Source organism: Macaca nemestrina, chromosome 10, assembly GCF_043159975.1.
Source record: "Macaca nemestrina isolate mMacNem1 chromosome 10, mMacNem.hap1, whole genome shotgun sequence".
NCBI classification, from domain to species: domain Eukaryota; kingdom Metazoa; phylum Chordata; class Mammalia; order Primates; family Cercopithecidae; genus Macaca; species Macaca nemestrina.
In genome coordinates this window covers 7,330,208-7,355,422 of record NC_092134.1, presented here as the reverse complement: position 1 = coordinate 7,355,422, position 25,215 = coordinate 7,330,208, and the positions used below count along the sequence as shown (strand labels likewise).

At 42.1% G+C, this 25,215-nt stretch overlaps 1 protein-coding gene across 12 annotated transcripts in view; it reads left to right on the top strand.

Annotated features, from left to right (window-relative positions):
- LOC105493580 (transmembrane protein 132B) overlaps positions 1-13,683 on the top strand; it is a 504,000-nt gene extending 490,317 nt beyond the window's left edge. For all 12 annotated transcript variants that reach the window (XM_011761336.3, XM_071070810.1, XM_024796551.2 and 9 more), the window contains 3 exons: positions 5,341-5,611; positions 7,103-7,294; positions 8,211-13,683. In XM_011761336.3, the coding sequence (XP_011759638.2) occupies positions 5,341-5,611; positions 7,103-7,294; positions 8,211-9,356 (1,609 nt within the window). In that variant the 3' untranslated portion in view covers positions 9,357-13,683. The remainder of the gene's footprint in view (positions 1-5,340; positions 5,612-7,102; positions 7,295-8,210) is intronic.
- Positions 13,684-25,215: the final 11,532 nt, after the last annotated feature.

Sequence of the window (25,215 nt, the reverse complement as noted above, 5' to 3'; positions counted from 1 at the left end):
GGCCGAGGCGGGCGGATCACGAGGTCAGGAGATCAAGACCATCCTGGCTAACACGGTGAAACCCCGTCTCTACTAAAAATACAAAAAAATTAGCCGGGCGAGGTGGCAGGCGTCTATAGTCCCAGCTACTCGGGAGACTGAGGCAGGATAATGGCGTGAACCCGGGAGGCGGAGCTTGCAGTGAGTCGAGATCACGCTACTGCACTCCAGCCTGGGCGACAGAGCAAGACTCTGTATCACCAAAAAAAAAAAAAAAAAAAAAAAGATCACTCTCCCTTCCCATGATCCCCATCTCCTTCTTCTTCAAACACTAATCTGGTAGTGCCGGGAGGGGATTTTACAGATGTAGCTACAATCCCAAATCAGTGGACCTTAAAATACAGAGATTAGCCAGGTGATGGGACCCACCAAAGAAGCCTCTGAAAGCAGAGTTCCTGCCAACTGGTAGCAGAAGGGGAAGTTGGAAGATTCGAGGATGAGAACAACGTGATGATGCACTGCTGGCTTTGAAGGTGGCTTGAGCCACTTGCTGACGAATGTGGACTGAGCCACTTACCAAGGAATGTGGTAATCTTTAGTAGCCGAGAGCAGCCTCCGGATGACAACCAGCCAGGAAATGGGGCCTCAGTTCTATAACCTTAGGAACAGAATTCTGCCAACAACCTGGCTGATCTTAGAAGTGGATTCTTCCCTAGCACTTCCAGATAAGAGACCAGCCCAGTTGACCCCTTAATATTGAACTTGTGAATCTCTGTGTAGAGAATTCAGTTGAGCCTGCCTGGATTACTGGCTTGCAGAACTGTGAGTGTGTTGGTGTGGGCATTGTTTTAAACCATGAAGTTTGTGGTCATTTGTTATGCAGCAATAGAAAACGAATATAGAGCCTGTTGCCCAGTGGTGGCTTGTAGCCATAAGTCATACCTCAAATGTGAGTGTGCCTTTGGAATCAGGCAGTGAGTGGAGGCTGGAAGATTTTGAGGAGCATAATGGAAAAAGCATCAAATCCCTTGAACAGATTGTTAGTGGAAACATGGGCGTTAAAGACGTTGTACATGATGCATGAGGATCATTGTAGAGAAATCCCAAATCACCTTACAGAAAGCTGAGATCATTGTGCACAAATGGGAAGTAGAAATCTGAACTTCAAAAATGCTGCCAGTGAGGGTTTAGGGGGAGTTGAGGAGCATGGATTCTGGTTAGGAGGTGACAGAGTGCTTTGCAAGATTGTGCCCTGCAGGTGTGTGGAAAGCAAGTGAGGTCAGATAGCTGAGGAGAAGACCAGGCAAATACTGAATGTGCACTTAGATTCATCTTGCTGCTAATAGCAGAATGCAAGAGGAGAGAGAAAATTTTGGAAGGGCTATGAGACAAGAAGAAACAGGGACCTGATGATGTTGAAATTTTCAGTCTTTCCAGACAGCAAATGATGAAGAAATTTTAAGAGATTCACTGTCAGAAAAGTGTGCTTGAAGCAAAAGGCCAAGGGTGGATCTTGAAAACCCATTGCTGAAACTTGAAGGGCCGCTGGGGGAAGTGATACTGCCCTGCCTGCCTGATGTCTTCCAGCCTCCACCCAGGCCAGGGAGGTGCCCTCGTCTCCGTTGGGCAAACCCAGAGACATTCAAGTGGGATTCCTGCTTCACTGCAGGAAACCACAGGACCAGGGGAACAAAACAGACGAGAATAGCACCTGAGGGCTCTCAAGCCAAATTGTCATTAGAACCTAAGTGCACAAAAGTAGCCTAGGACATATGCACTGAAACAAAGCAAATTTAACTACAATAGATTTCAGTTGAACCCAGAGTTTCCTGTCATAATGTACAAAATATCCAGAACATAACAAAAATTTCACTCGTCATACCAAGAATTAGATAAACCACAACTTGAATGAGAAAAGATGGTCAACTGATGGCAATGCCCAGATAAACCAGATGTTAGAATATCTGACAAGGATTTTAAAGCAGCCATACCAAAGGAAATAAAAAGCTTTCAGTAAGAAATTAGAAATAGCCTTGGAATCAATTAAAAAGGAAAATATCTCAGCAAGGAAACATCACTTATAAAAAAGAACCAGATGTAAATTATAGAAAAATATAGAAACGAGGGTGAACAAAAGCCCTCAATAGGCTCAGCAGTACAGTGAGATGACAGAGGATAAAAATCAGTGGACTTGAGAACAGACAATACAATTTACTTCATCTAAATAACAGAGAAAATAGACTTGTGGGAAAAAAGGAATGGAGCATCAGGGGCTTGTGGGACTGTAAGAAAATATCTAGGATTCCCATGATTAGAATCCGAGAAGAAAAGGAGAAAAGGTGTTGGGCTCAAACAGTATTTGCAGGAATAATGGCTGAAAACCTCTCCGATTTGTCAAGAGGCACACACGCGTAGTTTCCAAAAGCTTGAGAAACCACAAACATGAGAAGCCCAAAAATCCACGTGAAGACACATTGTAATTAAACTTCTGAAAATGAAAGACAAAGAAAGTCTTAAACACATCCAGAGACGGGTTATACCAATTGGAATGGCAATGAATCTTTCGCCTGAAACCACAGAGGCCAGAAGGACTTCGCACATTTTTCAGGCGCTAAAAGAAAGGCACCGTCAGCCTCAAATTCTTTACCTGGCAAAAGTATCCTTTAGGAATGAAAGGAGAATCAAGACATTCTTAAATGAACAAAAACTTCGAGAGTTTGTTTTCAGGAGACCTACCTTTAAAGCATGGCTAATGGAACTTCATTAGACAGGAAACTTCAGTAGACAGAAAAAATTATAATGGAAAAGGATTTGGAACTTCAGAAAGGAAAGAAGAATGATAGAATGAGTAAAAACACTGTTGAATAGGATAGACTTTCCTTCGCATCAATTTTTTACATCATGTTTGGTATTCAAAGGGGAAAGTATGACATTATCTGATGTGGTACTTAGGATAGATGGAAAAACATACTTAAAACAATTATATTCTTAAAAGTGGTCAGGGTAATGGGACTTACAGGGAACTAAGGTATCTACACTCAAAGTAGCAAAGCTTTGGTATCATTAGACTGTAATAAGTTATGCTTGCATGTTAATAAGCTCCGTGTATACCATTGCCAATTTCCTGGTTTTGATATTTTCTTATAGTTAGGAAGATGCTAACTTCAGGGAACTGGGTAAAGAGTGTATAAGATCTCCTGGTTTTTTGTTTGTTTGTTTGTTTGTTTTTTAGCTTTTAGTTAATTTGTAATTATTTTGAAATTAAAAGTTTAAATAAATAAATAGGATACAATCTGCCCTAAAATAACAGGATTGTTTTGTTTCATTACCACAAGATTTCTAAAATCTCATGTACTCATTGACCATTATGATGATACTGCCACATTTTAATGAAACACATGCCTAGTGGTGTTCTTCTTTTTTACCCATTAATTTAAAGGCAACTTCCCATTGCTAGCACAAATGGTCGACTAGTGTCATTTATCATAAAATAAATTTAACCTAAAATTATTACAAAGAAAACTAAACAATGTTGTTAAATTCTGAGTAGACACCATTGCCTGCCTATGTGAACTTGTCTTTATTAACTAATGGAACGTAGTTAGTTCTGAGACACTTTAAAGACATCCTAGCACAGAACAGAGATATTCCCTGTGACATATTCAGAAGGATCGAAAAATAAAATGGGAATAACTTTTCAGTATGTTATTTGTTTGTTTTATTTTTATTTTTTAAATTGAATGCTATGTTTCTTTGCCACCTATTACCATCTGTCTTACTCACGGAGATACTCATTTCTTACTTTGGGAAACCAAAATTATTATGCTATTGTGCTGGTGAAAATTTTTTCTATCATTTTATAAATGGTTCTCAGACCTTTCAGGGAGGCAGAATGTCATATAGTAAAGAAAGTAGCTTTCAGAAGTCAAATGGAGCTGTATCCAGACCTGCTAATTGCCAGTTATCTGGGATACATATTGATCTGGGATAAATATTGAGCCTGGTTTCTTTATGCAAAAATAAGAACATGTTTCATAGCTGTTGAGAAGATGAACGGACTTAGCTATAGAAAGGAAGGGGACACACGTGATGGGGCAGCTGGCCTGGTTGTGTGGGCCCTGCCTCGGGAGACGGCCAGCTGTGTGGCCCTGGCTGAGTGGCCGCACAAACCACGTCTTGGTTTCCTCACTGGTAAGATCAGAGAAATAATTCAACCTCGCTCTTTGGGGGTGTGTGAAGATTACATGCATTAAATATGCATGGCTGTTGTGTGCTGCATGGGCAATCGATGTCCGCTCTCATCCTTATGTAAGCACGTGGAAGAGGACACACAGTAGGTCTAATTCAGCATGCATGAGTCACTCCCCTTCTCCCCTTTCTCCCCTGACACAATCCCCAGGCACCGAGGGCACAGACTGGTCAGTAGTCACCAAACAAAGCACTCTCAAAGGGACACAGGACTGCTACTTCTTGAGGGGAAGGTTCTGGAATTGCAGAGCCAGAGAGGCTTTCTCAGGGTGGATTGTGGACAGGTGGAGGTTAGAGGATAACAGGTGCCAGGGAGAGGGGAAGGGCCAGAGCCATAAGGAAGGAAGGGAGAAGCCAGGACGGGCAGCAGGAGAGACACATTTCAGATGTTTTAGCAGTAGCATGAGCAGGTCTGCTCCCAGAGCAGTGATTTTAGATTAGTGTAGGACGGTAGAAGGAAAGGATCCTTTGGCAGACTTTAGGGCCATAAGCTCAGGAAGCTGCTTCTTTCTGTACAGACTAGAGGGCCTCAGCCGATGAGGAGGTGGGGTGTTAGAACCATCCACGGCCGATGGTTCCTGGTTGGTCTGGGGTTCCTAAAGGGCCATTTCTGAGATGTCATCGTACATTGACCTACTTGGTCCTCATGTGGAACTATGAGGGAGGAAAGGGGCCCAGCTGTTCCTATGTGTTCGTTTCCAAGGGGAGGTAGCGGAGCCTGTGAGAGGGTAGAGAACTTGGCATGAGGTCCAATGTCAAAATGAATCCAAACAGCAGTTCTGACTCGTATCTTAGGTTCCTCCATCCCACAGGGGAATGGTTTTAAAATTACCAGTTTCCAGGACACCAGGACCAGAGCCTCAGCCTCTGTATGGGCCAGGAAGACAGGAGCTGCCCTTGCCATTCCTGTTGCCAGCACAAAGCACGTGATCCTCACCAAAGTGCTTGTGGAATGAGTGAATGAACAGGGAATGGATAGATGGCTGAGCGGGTCCGGCAGGAGAAAGACCATTTCATTTCATTCTGTGGGCTCACCTAGAATCTGAAAAACAAGGGCATGTAGAACTTCTTAACAATGAGGACTTTATTCTGTTTTGATTCCTTGTGCTCTAGGCCTACCCGGGATAGCGATGACGAGGACGATGAGGAGAAGAAGGGACGAGGCTGCTCCCTGCAGTACCAGCACGCCACGGTGCGCGTCCTCACCCAGTTTGTGGCCGAGTCGCCTGACTTAGGGCAGCTCACCTACATGCTGGGCCCCGACTGGCAGTTTGACATCACTGACCTTGTGACCGAGTTCATGAAGGTGGAGGAGCCGAAAATCGCTCAGTTACAGGACGGCAGGACCCTGGCTGGTCGGGAGCCGGGAATAACCACGGTGCAGGTACACGCTGCCATGCCTTGCCACTTTGCCCAGCACCAGTCTGTGTTGATGAGTGGCCAGGTAGATGCTGTTGTGCAGATGTGTGTCTGTGTGCTCATGTGCACGTGGCCGTGCATATCAACGTGTGTCACTGTGCATGCATTGCCTCTGTTTGTTTGTGAGATAATAATGAGAAGCAATAGAGCATTCACCAATTTTAATAACCTAAACTCAGATTAATTTTCATATTTTAGAGAGTTGACAAAAATATCTAATCCCTTTTACCAAGAAGGCTAAATGAAACATATAGTGTAAATAATCTTTTCCCCAATATCATACTCTCCATTTTGTAATCACCAATAGAAGGTGGTTGAACTGCTGAAAGCTAGTTTTTTTCCTCCTAACCTTGAAGTTTAACCATTTAGTTATATCATACCTTGTAGACAAACTTTTTTCAAAACATAATAATCCATAGCTAAATATTCTTTATCATAGTGACAGTAAAATTATTTTCTAGCCAATTTGACAGGATAAGTATGCAGAAATGGTGCAGAATATTTCTTTATACAAATTTAAAATGTTTCTGCTCAGAGTTAACTAAGTCAGATTTTATTGTAGCCAAAGCTATATTTTTGGCAAAGCTGGATGAAACATGTTATGTTCTGTGTTTTCTATTTTTGTGTAACAAATTACCACAAACTAGCAGCTTAAAAAACACCCGTTAGTCAGCTAATATTTCCGCAGGTCAGGCGTCCACGTGGGCCTGCTGCTTTCTGTGCTCAGGGCACCACGAGGCTGAACTCCAGGTCTCGGCTGGGCTGGGCTCTTATCTGGGAGTTTGGGGAAAGACTTGGCTGCCGAGCTCCTTCAGGTTGTGGGCAGAACTTAGTGCTTTGTGATTTTAGGACTGACCGAGGTCCCTGTTTCCTTGCCCACTGTCAGCCAGGGGTCACCAGGAGTCACTCTGCTCCAAGGCCACCTGCATTCCTTGTCATGTGGTCTTTTCCGCCTTCAGTAACGGCTGGATGGAGTCCTTCCCACACTGAACCTCTAACTTCCCCTTCTGCCCCCAGCCAGGAAAAGGTCTCTGCTTTTAAGGACTCACGTGATTACATTGGGTCCACCTGAGTAATACAGGATGCCCACCCTGTTTTAAGGGCAGCTGTGCCATTCTAAATATTGGTTGTTGGGAAAATGTTGCTCTTTGAGTACCTAATATCAATGGACAGGTTTTTATTACTGCCTCTAAATTAAATCAAGATTCTCTCAGAAAATACACGGCTGTTATCATGACATAAATCAGAGGAAAGTAAATAGACCAAGATCATCTATATAAAACTCCTGTAATTGTTAAGTGTGATTGGACAACAGCATAATACTCTCCTAACCGATTCCCATGGGTGCATGCATTGAGCCAAGGGCTGGGAGAGCACTTTGTTGGGAGCCCTAGTTAAGGGGTTCATGGTGCTTGTGAGGAACAGAGATGCATGAGCCTCCCCGCTGACTTTTCAGGTCCTCTCGCCACTCTCGGACTCCATCCTGGCTGAGAAGACGGTAATCGTCCTGGATGACCGAGTCACCATCGCGGAGCTGGGAGTGCAGCTCGTAGCTGGCATGTCTCTCTCCCTGCAGCCACACCGAGCAGACAAAAGGGCCATCGTCTCCACAGTCGCTGCCCTGGATGTTCTTCAGTCCCCACAGCAGGTGAGTGTCGCAGGGGCCCTGCCTCCCTGGTCAGTGGAGATGAATTCTGTCTCAGTTAGCACGTCCTGTAAAGGAGAGCAGGAGAACCCTCATGCCTAGGACTGGGGATTCTTGAAGCTTCTTGTTTCTCATCCAGGCTGTTCTGTCTCTGAGAAAAGTATTCAGGGACTTAGACACATTTCCTCTTATGTGCTTTTCCACACCCACCACATCCCCATACGCCATTTGCTTTCTGCTGGGCTTATCTGTGCCAGGCACAGCCTGCTGCTAGACCGTGGCCAAAGGATCACGTTTTCACTTTTGCCAAAGCAGGTGGTTTTTGATACTTGGAAATTCCATTTCAGCTACTTATGCATGGCTAATAGACACCAATGTTACTGTTTACAATAATTATGGTCAACTCTAAAACTTCCTCCCATCTCTAAACTTCTATAAATTATTTCTGAAGATACCAGAGCCACTGTGCCATTCCAGCCAGCCAGCCTCACAGTGCATCTTCCCCACCCCCCCAGCCAGTGCATGTTTTGCTACGTCACCACTGGGTTCTTAATAAAGAATGTTCAAAGTGATATTATCTTGAGCAGTAGCCTGATTTGTTGCACCTGAAATTGATTCAGATAAATTGCCTGATCTTTCAATATGTTTTTAAAAAGGTCAAATTCTATTGTATGTATGCAATAAATTATAGTTTAATGCTGTCATTAAAGTGTATTATTTATTCCTTGTCCCAGTGAGGCTACAGCACATTATTGATGCCAGTTCCACCAGTTCAAGGCATAACCAGAACTGTTCAAGATTATAAAACTATAGACATCTTCTCCTTATATTGAAACAATTTATATAGGAAATTATATTTATGTTTTCAAATTTGAAGGAATCTGATGATAACATAATGCTTTGGTTTCATTTTCCTTAGGAAGCAATAGTAAGTTCTTGGATTTTATTCAGTGATGGTTCGGTGACACCTTTAGACATTTACGATCCTAAGGATTATTCTGTTACTGTCTCATCATTGGATGAAATGGTGGTGTCTGTCCAGGCAAACCTTGAGTCCAAATGGCCAATTGTGGTTGCAGAGGGTGAAGGACAAGGGCCTTTGATTAAGTTAGAAATGATGATAAGTGAACCTTGTCAGAAGACCAAGAGGAAGAGTGTCCTTGCCGTGGGTAAAGGAAATGTCAAGGTCAAATTCGAACCGAGTAGTGATGAGCACCAAGGAGGCAGCAATGATATTGAGGGCATCAGTCGGGAATATAAAGACCACCTCAGTAATTCCATAGAGCGTGAAGGAAACCAGGAGAGAGCGGTCCAGGAATGGTTCCACCATGGCACACCTGTTGGCCACGAGGAAAGTACCAACAAAAGCACAACCCCCCAGTCTCCCATGGAAGGGAAGAATAAGTTATTCAAAAGTGGTGGTCCAGATGCCTTCACAAGCTTCCCCAATCAAGGGAAGTCACCGGACCCCAATAATCCTAGTGACCTCACAGTGACCTCAAGGGGGCTAACAGACTTGGAGATTGGCATGTATGCCCTGCTCTGCGTCTTCTGCCTGGCCATTCTGGTCTTCTTGATCAACTGCGTGGCATTTGCCTGGAAATACAGACACAAAAGGTTTGCTGTGAGCGAGCAGGGCAACATCCCCCATTCCCACGACTGGGTCTGGCTTGGGAATGAAGTGGAACTTCTGGAGAACCCTGTTGACATTACACTCCCGTCGGAGGAGTGCACAACCATGATAGACAGGGGCCTCCAGTTTGAGGAGAGGAACTTCCTTCTGAATGGCAGTTCCCAGAAGACTTTTCATAGTCAACTACTCAGACCCTCTGACTATGTCTATGAGAAAGAAATTAAAAATGAACCTATGAATTCTTCGGGCCCAAAGAGGAAGAGAGTCAAGTTCACTTCCTACACCACCATCCTTCCAGAGGACGGCGGCCCATACACCAACTCCATCCTGTTTGACAGCGATGATAACATCAAGTGGGTCTGCCAAGATATGGGGCTGGGGGATTCACAGGACTTTAGAGACTATATGGAAAGACTGCAAGACCAGATGTAAACTCCTTTCTTATGTTTGTATTCACCTTTATGCCTTCTGTTTTTTGAATGCTGGAGCAGTGAGTGTGATCAGCAATAGGGGATGATTTAACAAAGTTTGATTTGTGGAGGTCTGGTGGGATTCATTTCTAAGCAGGTAAAAGAGGTCTGGAAAGCTATAGAAGCTGGGTTTTAAGTCTGGATATGCCTCTAAAACAGCCACATGTGGGGACTGAAGAAATTCTAAGACAACAGTTTTATGGACTGCCTGGCACAAGCTCAGTGCAAATGTATGAAACCTGACCCCACAGACATTGTTAGTCATCTCGTGACAAATGGCCATGTGGAATTAGAAAAGATTTGGGTGTTGATTTTTCTATTCCTAGACCTTTTAAAGCACAGTGGACACTAATTGCCCCTTGGCCTGAGTTTAGACATACATGAAAGATGACTGAATGTAGCTATCCTGATTTGTCATGAGCGCTGCTCATTATTTTTATATATATTTGCACCTGCACCTGTTCCTTTGACCTCTGGAATTCTTTTTGAAACATGAAGAGAAGAAATTTCAGTCTTTTCCTTGAGCTCTGTTTGATTTACACATGAGTTTTCTTCCCTGGGATTTGCCATGCCGTGTTATTTCCTGGGTCTCCAGGCAGGATGTCAGGTTTTTCCAGTTTTCCGCACTTCTTCATCTAGGGACGGTATCCAAGAAGCTTATTCTCACTTTGTTTTTCCTTCCTTTTGTTGCTGAACTCTCTTGTATAACACTGGGACAAAGGGTTTTACTTAAAATGTTAATATACAATGAGGGAGGGTCAGCTCTTTACAGTTTTCTACGTGAAGTTTCAAAAATTTGGAGAAAAGTTGTCAATCACAAACATTTATTTTTATTCTCTGCTTGTTGAAAACTCTTGGGGAACTCCTGGAGTGCATTTCTGAGGGTAAAAAGGCCCCAACATAGCTGTATTTATACAAGTACTTTGTGGCCAACACAATTTGTTATCCAAACTGAAGTCTTAAAGTAGAATGGACCTGCACAGAAAGGAGGTTATCTAGCAAATAGATGCAGATTGCACTTTCCATTTTACCAGAACAAAATTTTTTTTTTAAGTAAGTAGAATGACATTTCAAGTTAGCAATATATAGAAATCCATTCATACAATGACAAAAAAAAAAAACAAAAAAACCTCAATCATGACTCTGGCAGAGACAAAACATTGACAGGGTGTGCATTTGTGGAGAGAAGCAATGTTTCCCCGGAAAGTCCATACAAATAAGTGACCATTCCAGAATTCAAGAAGTAGCTATTGTAGAAAAAAAATTTTAAAAACCACAGCTATTGAAAAATCAAAATGGCAAGAGAAAAAAAGAAACAACTCCTGCATAATATTTAAATAAAAATGTTATTTTTGTAGCATCATGAATGGTCCTAAGGCAAAAATTTCAGATTAGCAAAATGTGATGACATATTTATTAAGATCGTATTATTGGAAATGTGGACACTGGACTAGTATGCCTCATTATGAGCTTTACTGAGCCATTTGCATCTCTAAGAAATATAATTTTAAAGGCCCAAAGTAGGAAGGATCTGCAGGAAGTCAGCTGAAGCAGTGCCCTGACCCCAAATGGCTGACAACTGAGCTAATCCAAGGAGAGGCGTTCAGTTGTTCTCTGATTGTAGATTTCCTTGGATGGGAACATGACAACCCAGCCTCCTCTAGCCATGACGTGGCAGCCAAAAAGTTCTTTCTGTATCTCTGGCCCACAGGACTACAGTGTGTTTGTGAACAGTGCTGAAATTGCAAGTGATGTAGGCCTGACCTCCAGAGCCCAGTGTTCAGTTAGTTCTATAAAACGGGGCTTAGGAACTGAAGCTGGTGAAGTTCCAAAAATAGTTCAGTTTGATGGGATAAGGAAGCGAGGAGAGCCAGGCATTAGCTGCAAAAGGAGCTTGCAGAGAGATGGCTGACACTTTATGGGAAGATTCCTTAGTCAGCCAAAAGCTTTTCAAAGAGTTTGGTGCAGAGGTAGCTCAGAACCAACCATACAGGACTGAAGAAAGTTCATATGCTGATTGGCACATAGCTATCCAGGTGAGTCGGCTCTTTCTGAGAGGCTCTTCAGTCCTCTCTCCCTTTGGATCTCTAGCATTCCAGAAATACTGGGAATTCATTTCTGAAAATGAAGAACCTCCACTGAAATGGGGAGGAAATCTCTTACACACATACAGCAGGGTCCTGCCCACTGGTAAAGTGAAGACTTTGGGTAGGGGGTCTAACTGGGGAGGAGGTAAAGGAAATTATCACTGCCATGGGGAGTGTTATTAGGGAACATACAAATTAGAGCATTCCCTCTGATGGCAGTGCTTGATGGGGTGCAGGGGGCAAACTGGGGAGCATTCAAACATGCCAGTGCTTTCTCAGCAGGGCTGGAAGCTGGCCACAGTCCTGAAGATGCTTCTTGTGATTACTTAGAGTCACCCTGAGTGATACAGCCCCTGTGTAGCCAGCTTTGCTCGTTTGTGTTATAACCCAGTCAGTTCAAAATAATAATCAAATGGAAGGCCATGGGGGAAGGGTTCCTTCCACCATAGAACCCACACCCAGATGTATATAAACACATATACACACATATGCCCATGTGTGTATGTGTGTGTGTGTGTGTGTGAATACTGAAGAGCCAGAAAACAAACTATTCAGTAAGAATCAGCAGTGACCGTCAATTGTCCTCAGATTTGGCATGGATACTATTTCTCATGAAAGAATTTCATTAAAATATTTCCTCCTCTAAATATTTCCTGAAGATTATAAACCATGGGTTATAGCACCTTTTTTTCCAGCTAGTCAATATACAACTATTAGGCGCTGTGCCCCAAAATATCTAAAGTGGAGGTAAAGGTATAAACTATTAAGTCATGAAATCTAATTTTCTGGGGACCATGAATTTGCCTGGATTTTCCATGATTTTATGGCTGATAGACCCACATTATTAGTCTTGTTAAATAACCTGAACCAAACATTTATAAAGTCCCTTCCTCTCCCATGGGAATGGAATGCTCAGCCTCCCACTGAGGGAGACACCAGCAAGCCTCTTGAGAAGGCACCAGACAGTGAACTCCATGGTCACAGGAAGGGAGGTTCAGACGCTAGATGACCAGCATACGACCTGGAACCATTGAGGATTGCAACCGCTGCCTCCAAGGTCCAGATGTGCTGCAGTAGAGGCTAGAGCACAGGAATCAAGAAGCAGCTGCCACATCAAAGAACTGATGCTTAAACACACAGGTGTGTTGCATTTGAGAGAAGGCAAGAAGAAAAGACAATAGAAGGTTGCCCTGGAAAAACAACACCTAGCAAACCTCAGAATGCTTTATGTGTCCCAAGACAAGAAATAATTGACTTCCTAGCTGTTGTATAGTGCACACTGGCCAGGATAAATTCCCAGACTATAATAATCCTTACTATCTAGACAGAAGTTTCTATTTATAAAGTCATGCAGGGGGAAAGTTGATTGCTTTTTGTCCCATTGCCACATCTGTAGACTAAGTAATTTGTAACTTGCTAACTTTTAAGTTTTAGAACGTCCACCTTTGTGCATTTTGGTAGCAGTCTTGTTTCATTATTTTAGAAAGAGGTCTTCCCATTACTGGGATGTTGGAGCCCTTTCAGAGAACTATTAAGGCTCTGTGAGGGAACTATTCAGTCTCACAGCAAGGACCACAGAGCGTGGTTTCATCTGAACCCTATCTGTCAGGGACACCAATGTGTTTTCCATTCTAATTACCTAAAAATGGTCTCAATTCTCCATTTCATTCTCTGTAAATGACATAACAGATGGTTTATAAACTCAGCAACCCTCCCCTTTTTATCAAAATTATATACGTGTGATGTAATGCATATCACCTGTCATGTAAAGGGACGGTATGGATGGTGGAAAAGTTATGCTAAAATATGGACTGCAGATATTTTTGTATGTAATATAGGCAATATAATGAAACACCGAGTTTTTTAAAATGAAAGCATGCAAAATTGTAGCTTTTAAATGTACAGACATCCCACTCAAAAATATCTAAACTGATAGTGGGAAAAACATTTGAGACCTAATAACATCATGAAATGCCCTGAATTTGGAATTCTGGCCTAGAAAGGATGTGGCTTATGTTGGGATTGATGATGGAATCTGCCAGAACATTTTCATCTTATTCTTCTTGACTTTTGGATTTTTTCCTTTTCTTTTTTTCTGGAAATATTTCGGAAATAAAGTGACTTCATTTTTCAGCATAAAGGTATATTCTAACCACAGGGTAACACATCGTTTTTAACATGAAAATAAACATTTAAACATTCTTCAGTTGTTTCATTATTTTATCTGCATGTTCCCTAAAGCAGCTGTATAGTTGGCTATAATATGGATATGTTTTTTTCTTTTCAGCCAGAGATTTTAATACTCTTGATGCAGTAATAAATGGACATCAAAAGAAAACATTTCATAAAAGTTGCCAACATATTTTACTTTTAAAACATTTCTTATTGTTTTCCTAGTAGGCTGGGGAAAGCTTCTCAACAGATGTCTCAGAAAAAGATCTGTTTCTCACGGCCCCGTCCAGGATCAAACCATGTTGAAAGTCAGTGCTGAAATGCATGATGCTGTGGGTGTTTGAGAGCCTTTGACCTCTGTCCACTCTTTGATCTTTGCTTGTCAATGGCTTGGTCTTGTACATGTACTTGGGGCAGGGGCTTTGTGCTGGACCCAGGGTGCTGAGGTTCCCAGAACAGGCAGAGCTCTAGAGACATAAGAAAACCACAGGGCAGGCGGGGATTCTGTTTGAGAGGCTGAAGTAGATGTTTCAGCTGAAAGATGGGTGGTACACTTGCCAAGTCCCTAGAGGGGCTAGAGGCTCTCTGTTGGGGTGTGTGTATTTCTTGAAACTGCAGAGTCATTTTTGGCATGCTGGCAAATGCTACTCTTTGCTTTCAGGATGAATGGGGATGCCTCTTAGGCAATAATTTGACATGTCATAATAAATGCCCAATACCAAACCTAGTCTTTCTCCAGGCCCCTCAGACATCATTCAAGTAATTGGGTGTAAACACAGGAGCTGCCTTTGTGAAACGGAGGCAGGATTTCCTGCCTCTAAACTATTGGCAGCAAAATGCCAAAAATGTGCTCCCAGTTGCAAAACCCCAGCCCCATCAGAATTGCTTCTCAGCACTTTGGGTAACTGTTTTCCACTAACAGCTTCCTCCTTGTCTTTTCCCTGGGAACATGGGAGCACTGACACAGAACTCAACCGGTCCAGCACTTTGGGAGGCCCAGGTGGGCAGATCACCTGAAGTCAGGAGTTTGAGACCAGCTTGGGCAACATGGTGAAACCCTGTCTCTACTAAAAATACAAAAATTAGCCAGGCGTGGTGGTGCACGCCTGCAATCCCAGCTACTCTGGAGGCTGAGGCAGGAGAATCACTTGAACCTGGGAGGTGGAGGTTGTAGTGAGCCGAGATTGTACCACTGCACTCCAGCCTGGGCAACAAGAGCGAGACTCCGTCTCAAACAAAAACAAAACAAGAAAAACAAAAACAACTAGTTCTTCCCAGATCTGAGCGTGCATGTATATATACAGTTTAGTAAAATATGTTTCAAGAAAAGGATAAAAGAAAGCTTGAAATAAGATTTGTAAAAGAATGAATGCTTTATATTTAGGCTTTGTGTGTGAGTGCAAAATGTAAACATGGCATTTGAAATTTTTTGGTATTGAAATCCTTAATGCCTGTTACTTTCTTTATGGTTTTATACAATTGAGATAGGTTCTGAAGTTTTTCTGTTGTTTGCTTTTAGAAATTTTTAAAAATGCAAAAAAAAATGCAGAAACATTTTCATCTGGGTTACCGTGTTTATAGACTATTCTATGGCTCAAGACAAATAGGACACCATCATTTTCCAGATAAGAAATAACAGTTCAAGTTCATTAGGGAAATTATCTTCCCAGTCCAAGAAAGCAATAACGTTATCAACTTACAAGATTGGACAATCTTCTTATTCTGTGAGATGCCTTTAAAATTTCTTTGGATTTAATTGCTGCTCTTGGTCAGTTGTTCAAATGAAACATTGTAATTTTATGTTAACGACAAGAGTCTCACGGGAGTCTCTTTAGATGCTGCAGGAACTGAGGGGATAGAAGACCTCTCTATACATCTACTTTGTCCATTGGAGTAAAGCACTTTACAAACAGAGAGATGGATGCCGCTTTGGGATTTGGGGTCTATGTGATGCTGATATTTTTCAAACCTATTTGGAAATATTACTTCTTTGGGATGGCTGAAATAACTTTTGACCTGACACATCTTTCTTTACTTCCTGTGGCCAAAAAAGCAAGTGAGACTTTCTGTTTCCCATTATAAGGCTGGAGTTGAAATAGTCTGCCATGTTATTGTTACCTCCTTTGTAAGAATTTGACTTTCTGAATGAAATAACAGATTGCCAGTGTCAACACTGACCATATGATATCGTTATTTCACTTAGAGATGCTTCCTCAAAGAGCGTGCCTTTTTCCTCCATCGTAACCGCTTTAGGATCTCTGTTTTATCCATGTATTTCCCACGTAGTACAAGCATTTTCCATTTCCATGAATATTACAGGCTGAGAAGGAGCACACATCTGGCATTGATAAGCACACTGGCCCAGGCACTCAACCTTCTCATTTCATTAATCTGGTTGGTGACAGTTTCCATCGGGCACACCTGGAAATGTACATCGGACCTATTGCCGTCTCATTGCTGCAGTGCAGTGAATTACCCCAGAGCCACCAGTTCACATGCCCAAAGATGAACTGGCCCATGGAGGGACTTGATCTCCAAGTGACTTCCTTTCTGTAGTTATCCTCTGCTGTGACCCTTATTTTGGACTTCTAGCAAGGGCACCCACTCAATGTGGATTCCAAGAACAAAACCAGTTGTCCAACCTCCATTACAGAGGTCTTCTAGGTATTTCCCACACATTATTGTGGGCCTAAGCAAACACCACAACTATGAAAGGCTGAGAGTGGAGAATTAAGTAATAAGGAAATGATCAAACCTAGGGAAAAATAAGTGGCTATAAAACACTGAAAGATAGTCACACCCACATAGCGCGTATCATGCAGCAGACCCGTGCTCTTAGAGGGAGGTAGTGTGTGTCTTCCCATGGCAAATAATTTTTACAATACTGCTCATGTATAATGTGTGTCTACAGGGCATGCTGTTGTCTCAAAATTGAAATGTGCGTCTTAGGTATCAGTTCCCAGCCTCAGACTCTTCTCAGGCAGGTGGACTGGATCTCAGCTGCAGAACATAGTGAGTGGCCAAACCTACACAGCCCAGCCAGTCGTGCACTTTGGGGTGATTGCAAGGCAGCAAATGGTGGGGACAAGTTTTGTCTGGCATTCGAAAAGGTGTTATCCCTTACTTTCTACATTTCTGAATCGGATTCTCGTTCCCTGGTAAATGCCAGATATTATAAACAGAGCATGCTGTTATGACATTGTGCTTCTATATACCTTTTTGTATAATGTATCTATCTCATTATATTACCTATGGTTTCAGTATGACCTGTTGTGTATGTTCCACCGTATATTTAATGTCTCTGTAAAGGCACTTCCAAACATTTTCAAAACGAAGAAATAAAACATGTTGGATGATTCCTTGTTACAGTAAAACGATTAATTGGTAGGTTCCAGGAAATAATCTTTTCTTCAAATAGGTGTTCAGAAGTAGATATTTAGATGTCCTTAGGTCTGGCATAGACGAAACTATGTCTTCAGGTTCTTGATGGCAGTTATGGACTGAGACCTTGGGAATAAAGGAAAACAATGGCTTATTTAAGCATGAGGGCAAGATTCCCAGAGAAATAGGCTGGCTCTTGAGCCCCAAAGAAAATACTTTGGCAAAACATCATGTTGGGCCCTTGTCTACATTAGGAAGGGACCATCCAGAAAGAAGACAGTGGTGCCCCATGAATGTCTATAGCTAAGACATGCAAACTCAATTCTTGGAAAAGGGGAAGAAAAGTCCATTTTTCTTTAAAGCTGACAAAGTTGAGTTTTAATGAGAGAAAAAGCTTTATTCAGATAAAGATATGAAGCTTTATTTTATAAAAAGCTTTATTGTATAAAAAGCTTTATTCAATAAAGATATGAAGATATATCTTTATTCAGATATGTCTTCAGAAGTTTGAAGTGACAGGAAAGTATTTATGAGGTCTGAGTGGCAGGAAAGCTCATTTAGGCACCAAAAATTCCAGTTCATGTTCATAGTCTTGGGATGTGTTACATTTAACTCCATAACAACTAAAATATTTCAATGTGTTGAGTCTCCACTGCTCTGCAAATCTTAACCAGGCGAAGGACCTCTACCATGCCATACCTCTACCCTCTTCAGACAATTGGCTTTAATGACTCTGTTGCCTGAACTAAAGTCTGCCATTGCTAACTAAAATCTCTTAGAATTCAGCCTTAGAAAAGCAAATACCCGCCCATGACAGTGTCACGTTGGCTTTCTCAGATAACCGTGGCAGTCTTAAGCCAACATCCATGCTTCCTGTGATAGTTACCTGGGTCTGTAGCAGTTTCTTAACCAACAGCATGGTCAGCACTACTCTAGACATAAAGAGTTGTTTACAGAAATCCCTTCTCTTTATGCAAAGGGCAATAACTTTATAAACAGAACGTGGCTGAGATACAACCATTTCTTCAATGCCTTGACACTTCCTTTAAACAAAGATGTAAAACAGAACTCAAGAAGGTAGCATCTCCAAGACCTCTGATGCCACCTTGGAGCACGGTTAATCTACAGGTGAGTTTCCGTGGTGGACTGGACACAAACTTGTCTTGAGCTACACATAATGGAGAACCTTGCTTGGTGCTGCAGATAATTATGGGTCAATGCTGTTGAAAATTGATCTTTTAGTATTCTAAATATTTGAATAATACTTGTCCTAAAAATTGTTAGCATGAACTTGTACATTGTATATACAGGTATTCTTGTTTTAAACCTGCAAGATTAATGACAATACTGACATTGACATTACCTAATATTAATAGTTTATTTTTCATACAAAGCAGGGGAGAGCTTGTATTTCCAATTTCAGTGTTTCTTACTTTATTTCACAAAATCTCAAAGACCTTCTATGGCCTAGGAACCTTCCAGTGCCCTTTTCAGCAGGAATAAGAATGCATATTTGGGCTGGGTGCCGTGACTCACGCCTGTAATCCCAGCATTTTGGGAGGCCGAGGCAGGAAGATTACTTGAGGTCAGGAGTTCGAGACCAGCCTGGCCAACATGTTTAGTGAAACCCTGTCTGTACTACAAACACAAAAATTAGGTGTGGTGACGCATGCCTGTAGTCCCAGCTACTTGGGAGACTGAGGCAGGAGAATCACTTGAACCTGGTAGGCGGAGGTTGCAGTGAGCTGAGATCATGCCATTGCACTCCAGCCTGGGGGACAGAGTGAGAAAAAATAATATATATTTGAATTTTTATACATTATGGTGCCTGTTAACTGGATGACTAGTGTCCCTTTCTGTGTGCATTGAGAAGGTGATCAGAGATGGAGGAGGAAAAATCGGGAAAGTGATGTTAACCAAGGGCCAATTCAGGGAGCATGTTATTGTTTATCATTGTCACTCTATATGAGTCACATCTGTCCTTGGGTTGGGAGGGTTCCTTCCTATTTAATTAGGAAATGTTAGCACTTAAAGCTCATCTAGGGAGCATGATTAAAGAACTGCTGCAAGTCTGAAGCTGCTCTACCTGGAGGAGCTATAAACTAAAGCACTCTTTGGTCCTAACCTTTCTCTTCTTCTCAAGGAGCCTCTGAACTTCCCATCTTTCCTTACGTGATCTGAAATCGAGTTCTGATGTTTGGAGACCTCTGTCAGCCTGTGGCAGTTCCAACTCCATATCCAGATTCTCAAATGCAAAGGGGAAACTACCAAACCTAAAATGACTACAGATTATGTTAAAATGCCTACAAGACTTAATATTATGCCAACTTCATCACTGTTAACTTTAGAACCCATGAAATTTTCATGACATTTGAAAACCATGGTGGGACTCCCTAACTTTCCAAGAATTTTCAAATGCATACAGTGAATACCAGTGAATGGTAGCCGATTGAAAATGATAAAGAGTATTTAAAACCAGATAATTTCTTAGGCAAAACAATAATTTTACCAAAGAAATGCATTTCATATTTACATGTGGTTTTACCATAAATGTTAGATGTGCCTTGTAGTAGAACCTTCAGATGGAAGAGCATTTGTGGGGTCTGCGGTGGCCCCGAGAGATTGCCCTGGTTCCGGGAATCACCTGATGTTGTCTTCATCCTGGTGATGAGAAGTGTGTTCAGAGAAGGCACAGGAAATAGGAGACCTATTGGTAAATTATAGAACCAAGGGTGCTGTTCACTTTATTTTATCTATTTATAACGATGAGTATGTGGTTGAAATGTGAATATGAGAAATGAAGTATTTTTAAAAACCTGACATTACTTCAGTCTGCAATATTCTAGATTTTAAAACCACCAATATGCTTTATTTAACATTAACACAAAATTATAGGGCAAAACAGGAAAAGAACTTGCTTTTCATATTGAGAGGAACACTTTCATATGAAATGGGAAGTAATGATCCAAAATAACCACTAATTTCATTAATGTGATAATAAAAGGTAAAAAACATCCACCTTGTTACCAGGTTTATGGATCTGGCAAAAAAGCAATGAAAGCCCATGACTGCAGTGACCTGATACTTTGAGGAAGAGAGAATTCTGGCAGTAGTGATTGGGTGCGGAGTCTTTATGGTCAGATAAAAGTCAAAATCATATACCAGGCTAAGGAAGCAGCACACACAGAGGGATGGAATTCCGTGTTCTTGAAATGTAAGGGACAGGAGCTCATTAGAGCCTGGCTGAGTGGGGGAACCTCACTGTGGAGCTCATACTTTGTCTTGTGATTCCTGTGGAAAGGGGGTGAGCAGGCCACCAGCAGGAAGGAGATGTGACCTGAGTGATGTTTGAAAAACAAACCTATAGCATATCAACCATGTACAGGGCTCTAGATTTGGGTCTGAGGTGTTAAGGTGTTTCTTGGGGGGCGGAGCAAGATGGCCGAATAGGAACAGCTCCAGTCTCCAACTCCCAGCGCGAGCGACACAGAAGACCGGTGATTTCTGCATTTTCAACTGAGGTACTGGGTTCATCTCACTGGGGAGTGCCGGACGATTGGTGCTGGTCAGCTGCTGCAGCCCGACCAGTGAGAGCTGAAGCAGGGCGAGGCATTGCCTCACCTGGGAAGCGCAAGGGGGAAGGGAATCCCTTTTCCTAGCCAGGGGAACTGAGACACACAACACCTGGAAAATCGGGTAACTCCCACCCCAATACTGCGCTTTAAGCAAACAGGCACACCAGGAGATCATATCCCACACCTGGCCGGGAGGGTCCCACACCCACGGAGCCTCCCTCATTGCTAGCACAGCAGTCTGTGATTTACCGGCAAGGCAGCAGCGAGGCTGGGGGAGGGGCGCCCGCCATTGCTGAGGCTTAAGTAGGTAAACAAAGCTGCTGGGAAGCTCGAACTGGGTGGAGCTCACAGCAGCTCAAGGAAACCTGCCTGTCTCTGTGGACTCCACCTCTGGGGACAGGGCAATAACAAACACAGCCGAAACCTCTGCAGACGCAAACGACTCTGTCTGACAGCTTTGAAGAGAGCAGTGGATCTCCCAACACGGAGGTTGAGATCTGAGAAGGGACAGACTCCCTGCTCAAGTGGGTCCCTGACCCCTGAGTAGCCTAACTGGGAGACATCCCCCACTAGGGGCAGTCTGACACCCCACACCTCACAGGGTGGAGTACACCCCTGAGAGGAAGCTTCCAAATCAAGAATCAGACAGGTACACTCGCTGTTCAGAAATATTCTATCTTCTGCAGCCTCTGCTGCTGATACCCAGGCAAACAGGGTCTGGAGTGGACCTCAAGCAATCTCCAACAGACCTACAGCTGAGGGTCCTGACTGTTAGAAGGAAAACTATCAAACAGGAAGGACACCTACACCAAAACCCCATCAGTACATCACCATCATCAAAGACCAGAGGCAGATAAAACCACAAAGATGGGGAAAAAGCAGGGCAGAAAAGCTGGAAATTCAAAAAATAAGAGCGCATCTCCCCCGGCAAAGGAGCGCAGCTCATCGCCAGCAACAGATCAAAGCTGGACGGAGAATGACTTTGACGAGATGAGAGAAGAAGGCTTCAGTCCATCAAATTTCTCAGAGCTAAAGGAGGAATTACGTACCCAGCGCAAAGAAACTAAAAATCTTGAAAAAAAAGTGGAAGAATTGATGGCTAGAGTAATTAATGCAGAGAAGGTCATAAACGAAATGAAAGAGATGAAAACCATGACACGAGAAATACGTGACAAATGCACAAGCTTCAGTAACCGACTCGATCAACTGGAAGAAAGAGTATCTGCGATTAAGGATCAAATGAATGAAATGAAGCGAGAAGAGAAACCAAAAGAAAAAAGAAGAAAAAGAAATGAACAAAGCCTGCAAGAAGTATGGGATTATGTAAAAAGACCAAATCTACATCTGATTGGGGTGCCTGAAAGTGAGGTGGAAAATGGAACCAAGTTGGAAAACACTCTTCAGGATATCATCCAGGAGAACTTCCCCAACCTAGTAGGGCAGGCCAACATTCAAATCCAGGAAATACAGAGAACGCCACAAAGATACTCCTCGAGAAGAGCAACTCCAAGACACATAATTGCCAGATTCACCAAAGTTGAAATGAAGGAAAAAATCTTAAGGGCAGCCAGAGAGAAAGGTCGGGTTACCCACAAAGGGAAGCCCATCAGACTAACAGCAGATCTCTCGGCAGAAACTCTCCAAGCCAGAAGAGAGTGGGGGCCAATATTCAACATTCTTAAAGAAAAGAATTTTAAACCCAGAATTTCATATCCAGCCAAACTAAGTTTCATAAGTGAAGGAGAAATAAAATCCTTTACAGATAAGCAAATGCTTAGAGATTTTGTCACCACTAGGCCTGCCTTACAAGAGACCCTGAAGGAAGCACTAAACATGGAAAGGAACAACCGGTACCAGCCATTGCAAAAACATGCCAAAATGTAAAGACCATCGAGGCTAGGAAGAAACTGCATCAACTAACGAGCAAAATAACCAGTTAATATCATAATGGCAGGATCAAGTTCACACATAACAATCTTAACCTTAAATGTCAATGGACTAAATGCTCCAATTAAAAGACACAGACTGGCAAACTGGATAAAGAGTCAAGACCCATCAGTCTGCTGTATTCAGGAGACCCATCTCACACGCAGAGACATACATAGGCTCAAAATAAAGGGATGGAGGAAGATTTACCAAGCAAATGGAGAACAAAAAAAAGCGGGGGTTGCAATACTAGTCTCTGATAAAACAGACTTTAAACCATCAAAGATCAAAAGAGACAAAGAAGGCCATTACATAATGGTAAAGGGATCAATTCAACAGGAAGAGCTAACTATCCTAAATATATATGCACCCAATACAGGAGCACCCAGATTCATAAAGCAAGTCCTTAGAGACTTACAAAGAGACTTAGACTCCCATACAATAATAATGGGAGACTTCAACACTCCACTGTCAACATTAGACAGATCAACGAGACAGAAAGTTAACAAGGATATCCAGGAATTGAACTCATCTCTGCAGCAAGCAGACCTAATAGACATCTATAGAACTCTCCACCCCAAATCAACAGAATATACATTCTTCTCAGCACCACATCGTACTTACTCCAAAATGGACCACGTAATTGGAAGTAAATCACTCCTCAGCAAATGTACAAGAACAGAAATTATAACAAACTGTCTCTCAGACCACAGTGCAATCAAACTAGAACTCAGGACTAAGAAACTCAATCAAAACCGCTCAACTACATGGAAACTGAACAACCTGCTCCTGAATGACTACTGGGTACATAACGAAATGAAGGCAGAAATAAAGATGTTCTTTGAAACCAATGAGAACAAAGATACAACATACCAGAATCTCTGGGACACATTTAAAGCAGTGTGTAGAGGGAAATTTGTAGCACTAAATGCCCACAAGAGAAAGCAGGAAAGATCTAAAATTGACACTCTAACATCACAATTAAAAGAACTAGAGAAGCAAGAGCAAACACATTCGAAAGCTAGCAGAAGGCTAGAAATAACTAAGATCAGAGCAGAACTGAAGGAGATAGAGACACAAAAAACTCTCCAAAAAATCAATGAATCCAGGAGTTGGTTTTTTGAAAAGATCAACAAAATTGACAGACCACTAGCAAGACTAATAAAGAAGAAAAGAGAGAAGAATCAAATCGACGCAATTAAAAATGATAAAGGGGATATCACCACCGACCCCACAGAAATACAAACTACCATCAGAGAATACTATAAACACCTCTACGCAAATAAACTGGAAAATCTAGAAGAAACGGATAATTTCCTGGACACTTTCACTCTTCCAAGACTAAACCAGGAAGAAGTTGAATCCCTGAATAGACCAATAGCAGGCTCTGAAATTGAGGCAATAATTAATAGCCTACCAACCAAAAAAAGTCCAGGACCAGATGGATTCACAGCTGAATTCTACCAGAGGTACAAGGAGGAGTTGGTACCATTCCTTCTGAAACTATTCCAATCAATAGAAAAAGAGGGAATCCTCCCTAACTCATTTTATGAGGCCAACATCATCCTGATACCAAAGCCTGGCAGAGACACAACAAAAAAAGAGAATTTTAGACCAATATCCCTGATGAACATCGATGCAAAAATCCTCAATAAAATACTGGCAAACCGGATTCAGCAACACATCAAAAAGCTTATCCACCATGATCAAGTGGGCTTCATCCCTGGGATGCAAGGCTGGTTCAACATTCGCAAATCAATAAACATAATCCAGCATATAAACAGAACCAAAGACAAGAACCACATGATTATCTCAATAGATGCAGAAAAGGCTTTTGACAAAATTCAACAGCCCTTCATGCTAAAAACGCTCAATAAATTCGGTATTGATGGAACGTACCTCAAAATAATAACAGCTATTTATGACAAACCCACAGCCAATATCATACTGAATGGGCAAAAACTGTGGAAAAATTCCCTTTGAAAACTGGCACAAGACAGGGATGCCCTCTCTCACCACTCCTATTCAACATAGTGTTGGAAGTTCTGGCTAGGGCAATTAGGCAAGAGAAAGAAATCAAGGGTATCCAGTTAGGAAAAGAAGAAGTCAAACTGTCCCTGTTTGCAGATGACATGATTGTATATTTAGAAAACCCCATTGTCTCAGCCCAAAATCTCCTTAAGCTGATAAGCAACTTCAGCAAAGTCTCAGGATACAAAATTAATGTGCAAAAATCACAAGCATTCTTATACACCGGTAACAGACAAACAGAGAGCCAAATCAGGAATGAATTTCCATTCACAATTGCTTCAAAGAGAATCAAATACCTAGGAATCCAACTTACAAGGGATGTAAAGGACCTCTTCAAGGAGAACTACAAACCACTGCTCAGTGAAATAAAAGAGGACACAAACAAATGGAAGAACATACCATGCTCATGGATAGGAAGAATCAATATCGTGAAAATGGCCATACTGCCCAAGGTAATTTATAGATTCAATGCCATCCCCATCAAGCTACCAATGAGTTTCTTCACAGAATTGGAAAAAACTGCTTTAAAGTTCATATGGAACCAAAAAAGAGCCCACATCTCCAAGACAATCCTAAGTCAAAAGAACAAAGCTGGAGGCATCACGCTACCTGACTTCAAACTATACTACAAGGCTACAGTACCAAAACA